Source organism: Notolepis coatsorum, assembly GCF_963971535.1.
Source record: "Notolepis coatsorum genome assembly, chromosome: 12".
NCBI classification, from domain to species: Eukaryota; Metazoa; Chordata; class Actinopteri; order Aulopiformes; family Paralepididae; genus Notolepis; species Notolepis coatsorum.
In genome coordinates, this window is record NC_140176.1 from 41611226 (window position 1) to 41629569 (window position 18344).

Consider the following 18344-nt stretch of genomic DNA (forward strand, 5'->3'; position numbering starts at 1 on the left):
TAATATTCTATTGTATTTAATAAGAAATTATTTTATTCTACTTTGATTGTCTGTTAAAGTGTTAATGTTGATGCACCAAATGACCAAGACAGATTCCTTGTATGTGCAAGCTTAGTTTGCAATAAAGACTTTTCTGATTCAGATTTCTGATAGATAGACAACAAATACATGTACCAGTATTGGATGACTGATGTATGTGATTAAAAAGATATCCATAACATCACTTTTGGATATCACTTTTGTTTTGTTCTCTATATCCTTAAAATATATGACACGTTTTCAATATGACACGTTTTCATACAAAAAGACAGTGGTAGATCGCTCAATAGGGCCAGTTGAGTCTGAACAGCGAGACAGAGCACACGGTGGTAAAGCGACAGGGCAATCCCCCTGTCGCTGGGGGGGGGGGGGATGGAGCACATGGCTGAGGATAGCAAGACAGACCGATGGACAGACACTTTCCTTAGTTTCTTAACCTTTTAAAGACTTTCAATTTGTTCATTCTGTACTAGAACTTTTGTTTATGCAAATAAACATCCTTCTGATATGAAGACGACTCTACTTACATAATTTTCCGGATGCAACAGGGAATAGAGACAGTGTTTTAGCCAGTAAGCGCGTGGGAGGACAGAATTACACGGAACGATTGCCTCAACAATACCAAACAAATACACAACACAGAGATGGCCAGGATAGGAGATGGAGGCTGATCACCATCGACGAAAGGCTAATCTGACTGTGATCTAACATCCTGTTGTGTTTATGTGTTGCCTTGCTGGATGTCCATGTGTATGTGGTGTGTATGTCCGTGTGTGTGTGTGTGTGTGTGTGTGTGTGTGTGTGTGTGTGTGTGTGTGTGTGTGTGTGTGTAGGTGTGTGTGTGTAGGTGTGTGTGTGTGTGTGTGTGTGTGTGTGTGTGTGTGTGTGTGTGTGTGTGTGTGTGTGTGTGTGTGTATACCTTTGGCAAACATGGGCAGGATGTCAGGGCTCCCCCAGCACCAGGTGTGTTTGCTCTCATTGAACACAGAGTCAAACTCTACAGGATTCTCCTTCCATCCTGAACACACACACACACACACACACACACACACACACACACACACACACACACACACACACGTACACGGTTATGGTAAGAAATAAGAATGCATGTTAGACCCACATTCAGGTAGACACTTGACAATTGATGTACATGTGAATTAACAGTATTAGCCTAATAAATAATGAATAATGATATTATTTCATGGACAGCATACAGTAGAGACAGAGAGGACATACAGGTGACAGAGAGGACAGCGTGAGACAAAAGTCGTGATCGGGATTTGAAGTTGAACCCACGATGATGTGGTGAATACATGCTTTGGTCAACTGAGCTATTATAGTTGATAGATATCATACACATAATACTGTGTGTCTGCATCAGCAGCGTAAACCAACACAGGAATAAGGACAGACACACAGACCTTTGGCAACGGCACTGACATCCTCATAGAAGCCAGCGATGAGAGCCACGTGGCCGGGCCGAGACTCTGTGGGCACGCGGGTGTGTGACACGCCCCAGCTCCCGCTCTCCTCCATCACACTCCTGGTGTGGAGAGACACACACGCACGCACACACACACACACACACACACACACACACACACACACACACACACACACACACACACACACACACACACACACACACACACACACACACACACACACACACACACACACACACACACACACACACACACACACACACACACACACACACACACACACACACACACACACACACACACACACACACACACACACACACACACACACACACACACACACACACACACACACACACACACACACACAGCAAATGTAACAGTAAAATGCAATAGTAATGTACAGGTGATTAAACTGGGTATAAAATATATAAATGAGTACTACTGAGTAATAGTGCTAATCAGATGTATGTACAGTGTTGTAGTATTAATATGTACAGTGATACAGGTATAAAGACTAATCTAATCTAGAGGTCCCATTAGGGTGTTAGGGGGATCCTAACCCTCCCATTAGGGGGACCCTGATGTAAACAAGACAAACGTCTTTCTCTGGTCTGCATCCCCTTAACAATTGTGTGTATTGAGCCGTACAGTATTGCACCCATTCTGCAATCTGTTAAATAAAGTTTTCATTCATTCATTCATTCATTCGGTGTAGGGTATAAAAACTGTCCACTTGAACGCATAATACACACAACCATCCCCCCATCGAACCACCAACCTCAGGTAAGGAGCCCTGGAGCTTCCGTTTGGAAGCAGGGTGTAGAGGCTGTCCGCCCTGAGGCCGTCCGCCACCAGTAGCACCAGCCTGGAGGCCGGGGGCGCCAGCGGCATCGTCTGGGGAGCCATGCCGTGGACCAGGGGGGACGTGAAGTAGATGTCAAAGATGGAGATGAAGAAGACCACGTGGACCGCCAGGCCAACCAGGAAGAAAGTGATCATTCTCATGATGACTGATAGTATGGTGGTGGTTGTTGTTGTTGTTATGACAGCCTAGGGTCTGGAGAGATAGTAGAGAGAAGGGGGCGGGGGAGGAGAAAGGGATCAGGGGAAGAGAGAGGGGGGTGGCCTGTAGCCGAACAAGAGAGACCCCCCCCACACACACACACAACAGATAAGGACACACAGTCAGACAGAGTTAGGGAATGAGCAAGGAGAAGGAGAACGGGGTTGAATTTGAGAAATATGTCAAATAGTTGCAATATCGCAGATTTAGGGGCATGGAGAGAGATCTGGAGGTCAGAGAGATAATCCTCCTGTCTGATCTGATCATACGCCTTCAGCCAGGGGGCAACAGGTCTCTGCTTTGCTTACTTACTGTACGTATAACCATTGCACTGTAATGTGGTAGCCAGGGTGTCTGCCTGGACCAAGTGCTGCACTCACTGTAGCCTACAGACTTCATTAAGCCATGTCTGCTGGCAGGCCATTCATTTGGCACTTCTAGTCAGTTGGCTAGTTCAGTTGTAATGCACAGGAGCTTACAAATGTATCAGTACTAAATACCTATATGTCCCTATGCCATAAATGTCATGTATGTTGTGTATGTCATAAATGTCTATATGAATTGAAAATGGGGGACCCTGATGGAAACAAGACAAACGTCTTTCTCAGGTCTGCATCCCCTTACAATTGTATGTATTGAGCCGTACTGTATTGTACCCATACTGCAATCTGTTAAATAAAGTTTTCATTCATTCATTCACATGGACATTGACAACACCAGTTAGCTCTCTAAAATGTGGCCCATGTTAATGTTAATGTAGGTTAACTAGAAGTTGTACTATTACCATTATTATAGTATTACTCATAGCTTAACAAACTTCTAATGCAAGGATGAGCTCTGGTGTTACCTTTGTGCACCGCCACCTCCGCCTGTCAAATGAAATCCAACCATAAAAGCGTCTGTCAGACTTGTTCTCTGATTTTCTTGAACGGGTGACGGAGCTTAGTTTGAAGTCATTCACAATTCTCTGTCTAAAAACACAGATCCTCGCTGCACGAAGCAAGGACAGTGTGGCAGGTTAATCTTTCGGCACGCAAACTGCCTTTGCAAAACCTGGTGTCCTTCTATCTCTACAGTAAGTAGATTAGTAGGAGAAATGCAGACACTGTGGAACCGTGGGGGGATTTACTTCCGCGTTGTGTTTGACGTTTGTGCGCGCTGGGTTATGGGCATTGTAGTCCGGATGTTTATTTCCCAGACAGTATTTAAAATAACATAACATAAAATAAAACGCCCCTCTAAAACCCCGTATCGACGCAAAGGCGATTTTTTTTTATCTCCTAACGTGCTGTACAGTAACAGATCAATTCCATCAAAATTATTATATTATGGCAAATAATTTTGAACTGATAGATTGAAATGTGAACTGTCAATTCTGCCCAGCACAGTTTCCCTCCCCAGCCTCGCTGGCATCCAATCGGAGCCCAGTATTCCAGGTAGGAGGCGGACCTTGGAATGACATTCTCCCACGTTGACCAACCAGCGCTCAGTGTTCTCTCCCCCTGTCAAACTAACCTCGTTCCCAGCTAACCACCTAGCTAGCGAGCTAGCCGCAGCAGCAGCACCGAGTCTCCGGCTGCAGTACCAGCCGTCCATTCAAGGAAGACGGGGCCCAAGTAGCTTAGCCCGGGCTGCTGCTGGAAATCTTTATAGTGCAAAAATGGCGGCGGGTAGTGTCAACCCGTTTAATCTCAGCGACTCCGAGGAGGAGGCTGAGCAGCGACCGAGTGAAACAACGGTTGACAACACGGAGAGAAGAAGTCCGAGCGATGGGGCAGCACCGGGGCCGCCGCCGGGGGGGAACCCGTTTACCCCGCCGGCCGCGGACGCCGAGCCCCCGGCGGCACTGCTGCTGTCTAGCAACCGGACCAGCCCCAGCGGCGAAGGAGGCATCATCTCGGTGTCGGCCGCCGCGGCCACCGCTACTGTGGCAGGGAGCGCTGCTGAGACGCGGGTGTCGATGGATGTCATCGCCGCTCAGCTGCTGCGGGACCAATACGTCCTCACGGCCCTCGAGTTTCACACCGAGCTGCTGGAAGCGGGGAGAGAGCTCCCGAGGCTCCGGGATTATTTCTCCAACCCGGGCAACTTCGAGAGACAGAGCGGCACTCCGCCCGCTTCCAAAGACCAGGGGCTGGGACCCGGTGGACCACTGAGTGAGTAGCTGTCCAGACTGCTAACGAGACTGTTGTTGATGTCTGCTAGGCTATAGCCTACTATTAGCTTGCTAACGTTAGCGGAAAAACTGGATTTGGAAATCGATTGATCATGATATTTACGCATGGCGCACCTGCTGGTCAGGTTTCGGGCCCACAGCCACCAATTTCTTTATGGCTCAGTTGTTTTGGCTGACAGTGACGCATAGGAGACCCGACCAGAGCAGAGAATCAAATGCATTATTAGGAATAGCCTCACTGTGTCTAGTTGCTGAAAACGGAGGTTTGTATTGATGGGTGCTTGTGTTTTTATCATAGGCCTACAGTGACCAATCTATATTCCACTGTGGCTCTGACAGGTGCATTTAGGTGTGTGCGTGTGTGTGTGTGTGTGTGTGTGTGTGAGAGACACTACGGAAACCGTTAGTTGACTAATTGTCATATAATTTTGTTGACCAAATCCAATGATTGATTTCATCATTTTTATTTATTCCTACATGGAATTGTTACAGTCCAACAGTGTCTTCAGTACATAATAGTTCAAGTTCACTTAATATAATCCACTATGATTTCATTGATACATCAGTCAAATTTGAGTTTCCAACGTGTAATAAAAACACAGAAGGACCTCTTTTAAAACTAGTGCTTAACAGAGATGTGCTTATCATCTTTCAGGAAATAACTAATTCGGCGTGGAAAAGAAGCATGTCAATAGAATAATCAACTAAGAGGGGCTAGCGTGCTGGCTGTATGTGAATGGGCAGAAGAGGGGCGTGTCTCCTCTATATGAATTGAAAATGGGGGACCCTGATGGAAACAAGACAAACGTCTTTCTCAGGTCTGCATCCCCTTAACAATTGTATGTATTGAGCCGTACTGTATTGTACCCATTCTGCAATCTGTTAAATAAAGTTTTCATTCATTCATTCATTCATTCTCTTTGGCATTTCCCCCCTGGTCCACCGTGTGATGAATAGCCTTATGGAGGCAGAGGTCTAACACACGCACCATGCAAATACTGTAGTCGCCATGGTGACAGCCCCAAGCTTAGGCCGGCTTCAGCACTGCAGAAATACAGCCATAAACCGCTATTCAAATGCTTCAAAGCATGCGATTTCTGGTGTTATTATGTACAGTAAACAATAGATGGTGGCAAAACCTTTGTCTGTCCATAATATTCCACCCCAGACCTCACCACAGGGTTTATAGATTGATTTGTGGTGGGCCCACCACAAATGGGTTTCACAAAAATTAATTCACGACATTAATAATTAAGCTTATCATGGTGCATGTAAACAATCCTTAGATGCTGTTTGATCACTATGTATCTGGCCGCCTGTCCCACCACTCTTGGAAGCCATGCAGGGACACTCTGCACCAGTATTCTCAACCTACCCACCACGTCTGATAAACCGCTAATGAGATGCCAGTGTGTCTGACACCATATTGACTTGTCAGACAGAGAGCCAGCTGGGGGTGGGCTGTTAGTTATCATGTCACTTTGCCTTGTCTCGGCGATGCGTCTCTTGGACGTGTCAGGCTTCATTTAGACTAGATCTAGTACGTTGTTAAGGCTCAGAAGGATATATGTAGGGCATTTTTTTTTTTATCTACTTTTTCTCCCCCTTTTTTTCGGTGTTTTTCTCCCATCCCAATTTAGACGTTATGCCAATTCCCTTCCTGGTCGTTGCACGCATGTGCCCCCCACTTGTCGGCCTAGGGAGGGTTGATAGATACTATCACATGTCTCCTCCGATACATGTGGCGTCAGCCAGCCGCTTCTTTTCACCTGACAGCGAGGACTCTCACCGGGGGGAGCGTAACGTGTGGGAGGATCACACTACTTCCCCCAGTTCCCTTCCTCGCTGAGTGAGCAGGCGCCCCGACCGACCTGTAGGAGTCGCTGTTTACAACGACCAGGATACACACCCCACCGGCTTCCCACCCGCTAACACTGCCAATTGTGTTAGTATGGACGACCGACCAAGCCGGAGGTACCGCTGACTGCTAGATTCGATACCAGTGTCTCTGCGGTGGTAGGCAGGCGCTTAGTCCGCTGCGCTACCCAGCCGCCCTGGATATATGTAGGTCTTTGTGGACTATATGAAAGGTTACACCCGTCTTATCTCTAGCTATCTCAGCAGAGACCTGCAGGCGGAAAGAGCTTAGCCTATAGCTGTCGAGTGCGTGAGATGAATTGATTTAGTCTTAAATCTCTCAATGAATGCGCTAGGAGTGTAGGCCTTGTGACTAGCACTGTACAGAATGGCCCCTCTCTTAACCCTTTCACTAACACACTACAGAAGGTTAACCGTCTGTAGTGTGGTAGTGAACGGGTTAACCTTCTGTAGTGTGGTTGTGAAAGGGTTAAGAGAGGGGCCATTCTGTACAGTGCTAGTCACAAGGCCTACACTCCTAACGTGAAAGGGTAAACCATTTGGTGGTAGTGAACGGGTTAACCCGGCGTCGCCCCAGGACACGGGACGCTTTTCCTCAGCAGGATCAAAGTCGATCGTCCACTTTCTCTTTTCGGTGTGATTTTAATTGAATGTGTTCTGCGGATTAAAGAATAATCTCTATTGGTTCACGAGATGTAAACCGAGTCACGGAAATTAGATTAGATTAGATTCAGATTTATTGTCATCATACAGCACAAGTACAGTACAATGAAAATAAATTTGGCATCCAACCAGAGTGCAAATTGATGTAACAGTAAAGTGCAATAGTAATGTACAGGTGATTAAACTGGGTGGGTATATGATATATAAATTACTGAGTCTAGTGCTAATCAGATGTATGTATTGTAGTATTAATATGTGATACAGGTATAAAGACAATATGGTAGGAAGTCATACTGGGCTGGCTAGCAGCATAACTAGTAAGAGTAGGTAAGAGATGTAGATATAGATATAGTTGTAGTGTTTGGTTGTTCTGAAGGATGTGAATAACATGCCCTGGCTAAGCCTCGTTGGCCCAGTTGTGGAAATCAGGTTATTCACCTGTGGCCTCAGACTGGTGTCTGTCCAGGTTTATGCATACCGGTATCTGTGGGGACTCGGGAGATAATTTTGTTGTGTCCAATTGCAGGCCCAGAGTGGGATATTAGTGTACAGCAAAAACCTCTATGAACATGTCATGACCCTCAGACCAAGCCGGTCCATTTCAAAGGCTTTGGGTAATGACAAAAAATAAATAGCATAATTCATGGTTCAGTCAAAGTAATGTGTGTGGGGGGGGGGGGGGGGGGGTGTTCTCACTACCCTTTTAGTAGGATTTCGACAGTAATGCTTTTATTTGCAGTATCCCTGGAGGACTGGAGCTTTTCCCAACAGGCATTGTTGGGCCTGGGCGGTGGGGGCCTTGGCACCAGTCCAGGGGCCAGCAGTAGCTCGGAGAGCAGATGGCCATCAGTGACCGATCCGGCAAGTCTATTGTCGGTTAGGATGGAACCTCCCTTCATGTTGATCTGAATATAGTGATGCACCGATGTGAAAATTGTGGCCGATACCGATAACCGATATTAACATTGCTGTTCTGGCCGATACCGATATTTACCGATGTCGATATCTCTGTATAGAAAACACTTTTTTATGATAATCAAATAAAGAGCTATTTTCCCAAACGCTTTTTATTTATTTTTTTTTTACTTTTGTAACTTATTTTCAGAAATGACTGATATTTTGAAACTATTTAAGGCCAAAACATGTAAAAAGAAAAAAAAAAGATGAAAATATTATTATTATACATTTTTTTTATCTGCCCATATCGGCCCTATCTTGATATCGGACCGATACCGATGTGTAAAAAAAACTGCCATATCGGCGGCCGATATATCGTGCATCACTAGCTTAGACGATCCTGTAGGCTCCTCCAGGATGACACTGAGAACTGTTTGACCTTTAGGGTTAAATCCTTGGTAATTTTATACATTACTGCATATCTCCCTTTTTTTATTTTCATTGTTTTAATTGCCATAAACCAAACTAAACAAGTTAGACACGTGTGTGTGTGTGTGTGTGTGTGTGTGTGTGTGTGTGTGTGTGTGTGTGTGTGTGTGTGTGTGTGTGTGTGTGTGTGTGTGTGTGTGTGTGTGTGTGTGTGTGTGTGTGTGTGTGTGTGTGTGTGTGTGTGTGTGTGTGTGTGTGTGTGTGTGTGTGTGTGTGTGTGTGTGTGTGTGTGTGTGTTTATATTAGAGTGAGATTTTGATTAGATTAAAATGTATTGTCATCATACAGCACAAGTACAGTACAACAAAAATAAGTTTGGCGTCCAACCAGAGTGCAAATGTAACAGTAAAGTGCAATACAATAAATAAATACAATGTACAGTACAGGTGATTAAACTGGGTATAATGTATAAATTAGTACTACTGTGTAAAATAGTGCTAATCAGATGTATGTACAGAGTTGTAGTATTAATGTCATACTGGCCAGTGGCCAGCAGCATAACTAGTAAGAAGAGTAGGTAAGGGATATATATATATATATATATATATATATATATATATAATAATTCATTTATTTTGTATAGCGCTTTTCAAGGACCCAAAGTCGCTGACAATAGGCAAAAACAAAGAAACAAAAACCACAGGGAAATGGGGAACAATATGAGTACACAAGAACATAAAACCACAAGTAAGTATCTACAGATATGTAAAAAGGATTATATGCAGGTATGTATGTAGTACGTACAGACAGATAGATATACGTACGGTAAGAATATATATATATACAGCATTATTGTACATGCTATCATACAGAGTTATATGGGCTATATACAGATGTATAAGTAGGTATATATAGAAGGATTAGGCTACAGTATATTCAGATATATATATTTAGACAGATATGGATTATAAATGTATACAGCACTATTGTTGGTGCAAAGAGCAGAACCAGTGCTGCATGGTTTAAGGTTGACACAACCTTCACACTCATAATGTCTGGTTTGTCTCCAAGTCTCTCTCCTCTTTGACTCTAAGTTGCGCAGATCCCAGTAGGTTGTAGACGATCCGTCCTCTAATCCAAGGGTAACAACAGGAGGCGTGCCAAGGGCGTGTTCGTTCCTATTTGCTCCAAGTGCAGAGAGCGCACTCTGGCACCCAGTTAGACTGTTCATTAATTCTCTCTCTGAGCGCTATCTCTGTTGCTTTTAGTTTATTTGCAGTATTGCTCTCTCGGAGCGTTTCATGGCGTGCAGGGTGATCTTCACAAGATCCTCTCACCTGTCTGTAGCTGCACCTCTTGAACAGGGAAGGAGACAGGTGAGGAGATCGACGCACAGCATGTTATTCAGTTATTACGTTTAACTTCCTGCCGCTAGAAGCGTCAACAATAGATTTATTTTTCAATGATATTTATTTTTCCCATAATGATCGTTTTATTTTCTTCTTGTTCAATTGACTCCACTGCTGTGTTGCTTCACCTTTTTTAAATGAGAAAGGAGGAGAATAAGGAGAGAGAAAGAGAGAGGGAGAAAGAGATAAAGAGAGGGGGGGCACCACTTGAAGCTCTGCCTGTTTATTGCCCATAGAAATCTAGTATCACTCGCAGCCTTCTAAAGAAAAATCAAACAACACACACACACACACACACACACACACACACACACTAAGTAATAGCTCCTCTGAGGTTGACTGATTGATCTCTTTAATATCGATATTTGCCCCAATGGCAGGGCGGACGAGGATTACGTTGCATAGTTGCATCAAAGGAGAATAATAAGATGAAGAACATCCTGGACCTCAGTGGCGAGTGTGGTCGTTAGATGACGACGCAGAGCTACACAGCTAGCATTCCTCCGGCTGGTCGGCAGACTGATTGATTGCTCCTCGCCGTATGGTGGACAGGCTACAGTGTGATGTGTCAGCCTCAGTACGTGACCGGAACAGGGAGAGGTCCACTGCGAGTGGCTGGTGGATTCATGAATTCAGATCCTTTCATTATTCTACCTGCTCAATTACATTTTAGAATAGAAAAGTGTCTAGTTACTGTATGATAGCATGTACAACAGTGCTGTATATACCGCATATACTGTATACATTATTTATATATTTATTTTTACTGCATATTAGGGATGGGTATTTTAAAGAGAAATCCAGATCGATTGATCGCATGCTATACTCGATTGATCGTGTATTACTCGGAAAGGGGAAACAAATTTAAAATTAAAAATATTTTTATTTATTTAATTTTTTTTACTTATTTTTGTTCATTCACATATATATGTTTAAGGAAACCAACAAACAGTTATAATCTTACACATACATGTGAAAAGATAATTGTTTCATAAAAATGTATAATTTCGATATTTTTTTGTTTAGATTTTTCTCATAGCTACGAGTAATCGATTACTCACGCCCATCCCTACTGCATATATATATATAAAGTGAGCGATCTGTGGTGCTGAATTTCCCTCGGCCTCGGGATCAATAAAGTACTTCTATTCTATTTTATATATATATAGATATATATATATATATATATATATATATATATATATATATATAGATATCTGTCTGAATATACCTGCATATAATCCTCCTATATACCTACTATGCACCTGCATATAACCCATATGATATAACATTGTATGATAGCATGTACAATAATGTACATAATCCTTTTACTTATCTGTAGATACTATAGCTATATCTGTAAATATCCCTAACACCTACTCTTACTATTTAGGCTGCTGGCCAGTATGACTTACTACCATAGTGTCTTTATACCTGTATCACAGTACAATAACTGGACACAGGAGAAATGATCTCCCCACAGATACACATAACATCCTGGACCGACACTGTCAGAAGCCACAGGTGAATGACCTGATGTCCACAAGCTTAGCCAGGGCTTGTTATCCACATCATTCAGAACAACCCGGCACACTCCCTTACCTACTCATAGCCTACTAGTTACACTGCTGGCCAGTATGACTACCATATTGTCTTTATACCTGTATCACTGTACATATTAATACTACAATATACATCTGAGTAGTACTAATTTATTTATTTTATACAAAGTTTTATCACCTGTACATTGTATATATTAATATTGCACTTTACTGTTGTGTTTGCACTCTGGTTGGATGTACTGTACCTGTGCTGTATGATGACAATCCATTTTAATCTAATCTAAATTAGCCACAGTAAAAAATGTACTCAGCATCTGGCCTGTGGCTGGTATTAATTTCCCACCCTGGTCAAATGTCTAATCAGTGGATCATGGTAGTTGTAGGGAGCTAACGTGTGGTTAGGTGACGATGCAGAGATGTATGCACTGGGTGTATCCAGTGTGCGGCTGCTGCTGTTGGCGTGTCTGTGCCACATAACGTAGCGCGCCCGCTTTCACCTCCCTGCTAATTGGAAGGCTTAGCAGCGTGAGCATGAAGGGCTCACTTCTCTGTCCAGTTCAAAGAGTTGTATTACCGGTATATGCGGGTCCAGTTACTGTATGTGATAAACTGATAAGCAGATAAACTGGTGTGGTATGTTTTTTTTGTGCACCCTTTAAAAAAGGTGGTGTAGATTTTGTGACTACCGTGCGTCTAGTTTGGGGACAGAGCACCTTGTGTTACTTTTACACACACAAAGTGTTATGGGTCATCGCGCTTGTGTCAACATGTGTTGTTGATAACGTGTCTTTAACACGTGTTTACCGGTAATCTGATTTATCTGTAAAGGAAGGAATCTCTGCATGTCTATCTGTGGCTTGCATATCTGGAGAACCCTTCATCCAATCCACTTCACATTCTGTGGGTGTGTTGCTGAGGACCCAAGCGACTGCAGTCAGTGTCTTTGGTGCCATTTGGCCAGATGGTAGCATTTTTTAAATATATTTATTTCAAATTTCAGTGCGACCAACATTTACAAATTATATATGTACCAAGGACGACAGACATCAAAACAAATTGACAGACAGACGAACAGTTTCCAAAAACAATTAAATAAAATAAGACATAAAAATAAGGAAATACATTTAAAAAAGTGAGTACAGTGATTCATAGGTCAACCAACTCTGGTTGGTATTGATTTGAGATGTCATGCTCATACCATCATCAAGGGAGCATCAAGGGAGAAAGTTTAAGTGAAGAATGTACCACGGATATTATGTGGGTAAATATCAGCCTGGTACTACGGGGAGGTGGATCCAGTCTCAACGTAGGAAAAGAAGGGAGCCCACATAAATCTGTAGACCCTCTGAGTGTGTTTGATTTATTCTAGTTTAATACAATTAAGAATAGATTTAATCCAAAGGGCACGAGAAGGGGGTATGGAGGATGTCCAATCCAATGTAAGTAAGATTAACCGTTGCAAAGATTGCTAACAAAGTAACAAAAGCCAAAACCTCTTTATTAGTCATTGTCAGTTGTAATGGCGAGGAAACGCCAAATAATGCAGTCAAAGGGTCTGGTTCAACCTGGGTACTGCATATTTCAGAGAGTGTATCAAAGATATTTTTCCGAAAATCCACTAGGGATGGACAACTCCAAAACATGTGCACATGGTTTGCTGGGGACTGATTACATCACGGACCATTAGGTTTCACATTTTTGTCAATTCTGGATAATCTCATTGGGGTCCAGTGAGCTCATGGATGATTTTGCATTGGATGAGACCATGCCGAGCACAGATGGAAGATGTCAGGGCTGACCTTCGATTTTTTCTTTGGAATTCGAAGCTTCGGGGCCGAGATTCGATTTTAATTCGAAGCTTCGAAATGTAAAAAAGATATTTAAAAAAAAAAAAAAAAAAAAAATGTTGTGGGACTTGTACATCACTTTGTTCAACTTTGTCAGTGCTGTAAAGTTTAAACCTTTAAATCTTAGACAAACTAAACACTTTGCTTTCATGAAATATTGTAAGCCGTCAGTGCCGAGTCCGACCTCATCTTAAATAACAAACAGCATTGCTTGTTGTAGTTAACAAAAAGAGGCAGAGTTGATTTAGCAAAAAAAATTATTAAAAAAAAAATCATATATATATATATTTTTTTTAATAATCGATTTTTATTTTCATATTCGAATCCCATGCCCATCGAACGAAGCTTCGAAGTATTTAAGACAGCCCTAAAGATGTGTGAACCTTTTTGAGTGCTTTTTCCCACATGTCGTCAGATATCTCATCCCCCAATTCCTCCTCCCATGAGGACTTAATAATGTTTAAGCAGGTGGACTGTAATGAGCATAGCCTGCCTATAGATTATCGACAGGCAGCCCTTTATTATATATTAGCTGAATGTCTCTGTTGTCGAAAACCGCTTCCGCATTATTTCCACTCGCTGCTCATATAAACGTATCACAGTTGATTGTGGGCGGGTAGTGGCAGATCAGCGCCTTAACACGTCAGAGCGAGTCAATTCAGAATGGCTTGGTTCAGTGGCAGAGGATCTTGTCTCAGCTGAACTGGAGGAATGGGACTGAATGAGAATTTCACATCTAGTCAGTGTTGGTACTAGGGATGGGTACCTTTCACATTTGAACCGATAATGTGAATCGATACCGGTACCCAACGGTACCTTTTTTCTGTACTTTAGTCTCAAGAAATTTAATTTACCTACCTCAGTCGTGAAAAAAAAATCCAAACTTCAAATAACTACAATTTCGACAGTTTCCGGCTTGCCATTGCTCCGACTGCTTTGTTGTTGAATCAAGTAAAATCCTAGGTAAGCATATATTGTTCGTGTGAACGTTGACATGAAATGAAAAAAGGTAAAAAAAAATATATATATTTTTTTTTGTATTTTGTATTTTTTTTTGGTATCTCACTTGAATCGATACTCGGTAATACCGACGTGTTTCGGTTCGGTACCGAATTCGGTACCCATCCCTAGTTGGTACAACCCCACATTGCTAGAAAACAATGCAAACTACTGGAAAAGGCCATTTATAAGATAGTTCCCCTTTAACTTTTTTAAATTATGACGATTCTGACTTGAGTTATTTTGTATGTTACAAGAGACTTTTAAGTTTAAGTCGAGCACTTTCATATGTTATGTTTAAGTCAAGCACTTTGATATGTTATGTTGGCTGTTTAAGAGAGTGCAATAAATTATTTTATTGAAGAAAATAAGAATCGTGTGAGAGAATCGTGATCTCCAATGTACAGTTTCTACGTCAAATGTATATACACTCTTTTTCTGGACACTTTTGTATCACAAACAGTACTGTATTTGCAAATCTGATATGTCATAAATGTATAGATGTAGCAGTACTGTCTATCTGTATGTCATGTATGTTATATGTTATGATGAATTGAAAATGGGGGACCCTGATGTAAACAAGACGAAAGTCTTTCTCTGGTCTGCATCTCCTTAACAATTGTATATATTGAACTGTACTGTACCCATTCTGCAATCTGTTAATAAACTTTTCAATCAATCAATCTCAATTCTTAGAGAGAAAAATCGTGATTCACATTTTAGCAAGAATCGTGCAGCCCTAATGGTGACACAGTGACCCGACTTCTCTTTAGACAAACTTAGCTGACGTGCCATTTTAGGAAAATGAAGGAACGAGTGGGAGGCCCTTTCTCTGTCTCGTGCAAAAAATAACCATCTGAAAGTCAAAATGTCCAAGTAACCCTTAAGGCTTCAAATGACAAACAGTCACCTGCCGGTAGCTCTCACTGCTCTCCTGTCTTCAGCATAGTAGAAAACAGTCACCTGCCGGTAGCTCTCACTGCTCTGTCTTCAGCATAGTAGAAAACAGTCACCTGCCGGTAATTCTCACTGCTTTCCTGTCTTCTCTCTCAGATAACTAGACAATTCATATCGTTCGACACAGGCTTTATTAAAATAACTTTTTACAGCTGACATTTGGCCATTCCTGTGAACGTCATACAGGTAGAGGGTTGTGCTTTAATCCACTGGCCGAGTGGACAAATGTATCCCGCTAGATACAGTGTTCCTATGGACAGGAACATTATTAATATCTGCATCGGCCTCACAAAACCATACGGGTGCATGATATCACCAACACACGAGCCACCTCTGCCACTGTGTTCTGAACTCTATACCGTAACTCTACACTGTTTGATCAGTACAGGAATTGTATGGTTATCATGTTCACTGTAGAAGGGGGAAAAAAGCTCAGGAATTCAGATACTGATACTGTGTGATGGAGACTGTTGTGTTGAAACAGTCTTATTCTCTGGAACACAGTGTTACTCAAAGAGTGTACACCCAAAAGATAGGGCCAAAGCGATTGCACGCACACACACACGCTCACATTCCTCTCCTCTCTTTCACTCCCTCACTTACTCGTAACCGTAAATACACGTGAACACACACACTGAACTATCTGTATTTGGCAAATCCCAAATATGTGACAAAATATCTCTCTCTCACTCTCATTCAGTCTCACTCTCACTCTGTGGCTCGATCTCATTTCACCCTCGCCCTATCCACTCCGCCTCTGTTTGCGCAATCTTTTAAAAAAAAAACAAGAACAAGAAAACAAGTTCTTATGCACAATGATGGCCTGGCGAGAGGACAAAAGGAAAGCGGACCATAAAATAGAATAGAAAAGAGCAGACGTCACGATACATACATCACAGAGGTAAGGGAAATAATTAAAACACGTGTCAAACAAACAACCAAATACAATTACACGTATGTGCAGAACAGACAAATTACAGTTAAAAGACTGGTGACAGTTGCAGGTGTGTGTAAACAACTTGGCACTTTAGCCATACCTGAGGGTTAGCCATACCGGAGGGTTAGCCATACCTGAGGGTTAGCCATACCGGAGGGTTAGCCAATATAGTGGTGGCCTTGGGCATATAAAAAAAAATTGCTTGTTTCCTGTTGGTTGTCAGTTTGGCCATGGGTAGGTAGGGAATTTATTTTATTTTTTTATTTTATTCTTTCCCACGGCAACTGGATAGGGAATTTTTTTATTTAATTAAAATGTTCACAACAACATGGATGCATGTACTCTGCCAGCATGTTTAATATCCATAATACTAAAGGTTTGACTAAGATTTCTATGACATTTTTTTTTTTAAACTCATAAAATATATTGGGTCGCACCTAAATCGGCAGGGTCGGTCCGCAACCGGAAACAAACCATTATTTTTTCTTTAGGCCTTGTTAGATTGGAGGGCGCTCAGTTTTTTTGAACACCTCATCAGTTGTTACCATTTCAAGTTTGAAGTCGTCTTTGCAAACCCCTAGGTTTTTGTAGAAGGCTAGGATGTGTTCTACCCCAAAATGCCCAGTGAGTGGGAGGGTAGTTTATTAACCAGTGTTGTGGCTATGTTTGTAAATAATATGTTTAAGTAATTGGCCACATCCAGCTTGTCTGTGATGAGTGTTTTCTGTCTTTATGTTGATGTTTGTAAATCTGGTTTTCAGTTTTTTACTGCAGCCTAGTTGGTTGTTGTTGAGTAATTAGATATTATCGACCGATATTGGCATTCAAATGTGATATCGTAAATTATCGGTATCTGTTTTCAAAAAAAAATTATTTATTTTTTATTTTTATTTTTTATTTTTTACATGTATTTCACGTTTATTTACCCAGGCAAGCAAGTAAGAACAAATTCTGATTTTATTTATTGTCAAAAGTATGCATAATGTTGTGTTAATTCCATGACAAGATATATGTAATGTTACTTACCTGAAATTATTCAGTTTTTGGGGGGCGGAAACCCTGCATATATCGGTATTGGTTGATATCGGTTGATGTCGGTATCGGAAATTAAGAGTTGGACAATATCGGTATATTGGTATCGGTAAAAAAGCCAATATCGAGCATCCCTTTCCAAAGTTCACAGGGTTTGTTTTTGTTTTCCTCCGTTTTATCATTGACGAAATTTCTTTGTGCAGATTTGATCATGGTATTTATTACATGTTTCGTTGTTGTTTGAGTTTAACCACGTGGGCTTGGAGATCACTGTTGAAGCTTTTGGCAAGCTTTGACTGACTTTTATGAAGTTCAGAGCATGTTTTGTCTCTGGATTTCATAGCGGTCAGTATGTCTGAGTGCATCCATGGCTCAGCGCGAATTTGAACCCTGGTGGTTCTCAGGGCAGGGGCCAGGGGGGCCATGTTGTTTAGTATTGATGAGAATTTGGTTTGGTTTCTTCAACTAGTATACCACTGAGCTCATCTGACCAGTCCAGGCTCTCCAGTTCTTGGTTAAAGGCCTCACTAGAGTACTTTTTAAGGTCCCTAGATATGACTGTTTTGTGACAGCCGGCCTTTTGTTTTAGTTTTTTTCACAATGAAACATCCACTCAGAGACAGGGAGATGGGGACAGGCGCTAGACAGCTTGCGTGTTTGTGGTGGGCGGACATAGCAATAGATAAATGTAGTAAGCATGTATCTGAATAGAATAGATACATGTAGTAAGTAGGGCTGGGCGATATAACTAACGATAATTATTGCGATATATTTTAATAATCGATATCGGGGAAAAAGAAATAGCGAAAAAAATATAGATTTTCTTCTTTTCTTTTGGTGACCTGCAACAGGGCAGTTTTAAAACCAGAGACAGTGGACAGACTTGTCTTTCTTGCCTGCAACTTAAAGTAATGGCTTTGCTTGTCCAAATGACAATACTGACCAAATTGAGATTTATTTTTCTCTTGTCCATTTATTTAGTTTGCTTTCTAATTTAAAATACAG

General features: G+C 41.9%; 2 protein-coding genes across 3 annotated transcripts in view; one reads left to right on the plus strand and one right to left on the minus strand.

Annotated features, from left to right (window-relative positions):
• pign (phosphatidylinositol glycan anchor biosynthesis, class N) overlaps positions 1 to 3532 on the minus strand; it is a 51926-nt gene extending 48394 nt beyond the window's left edge. For both annotated transcript variants that reach the window (XM_084326332.1, XM_084326331.1), the window contains exons 1-4: positions 3401 to 3532; positions 2269 to 2547; positions 1464 to 1585; positions 959 to 1057 (exon numbers count right to left, since the gene is read on the minus strand). In XM_084326332.1, the coding sequence (XP_084182458.1) occupies positions 959 to 1057; positions 1464 to 1585; positions 2269 to 2495 (448 nt within the window). In that variant the 5' untranslated portion in view covers positions 2496 to 2547; positions 3401 to 3532. The remainder of the gene's footprint in view (positions 1 to 958; positions 1058 to 1463; positions 1586 to 2268; positions 2548 to 3400) is intronic.
• A 575-nt stretch (positions 3533 to 4107) lies between these two features.
• Positions 4108 to 18344, plus strand: part of relch (RAB11 binding and LisH domain, coiled-coil and HEAT repeat containing) — a 131862-nt gene continuing 117625 nt past the window's right edge. The window contains 1 exon segment of the mRNA XM_084326456.1: positions 4108 to 4709. Within this exon segment, the coding sequence (XP_084182582.1) occupies positions 4214 to 4709 (496 nt within the window). The 5' untranslated portion in view covers positions 4108 to 4213.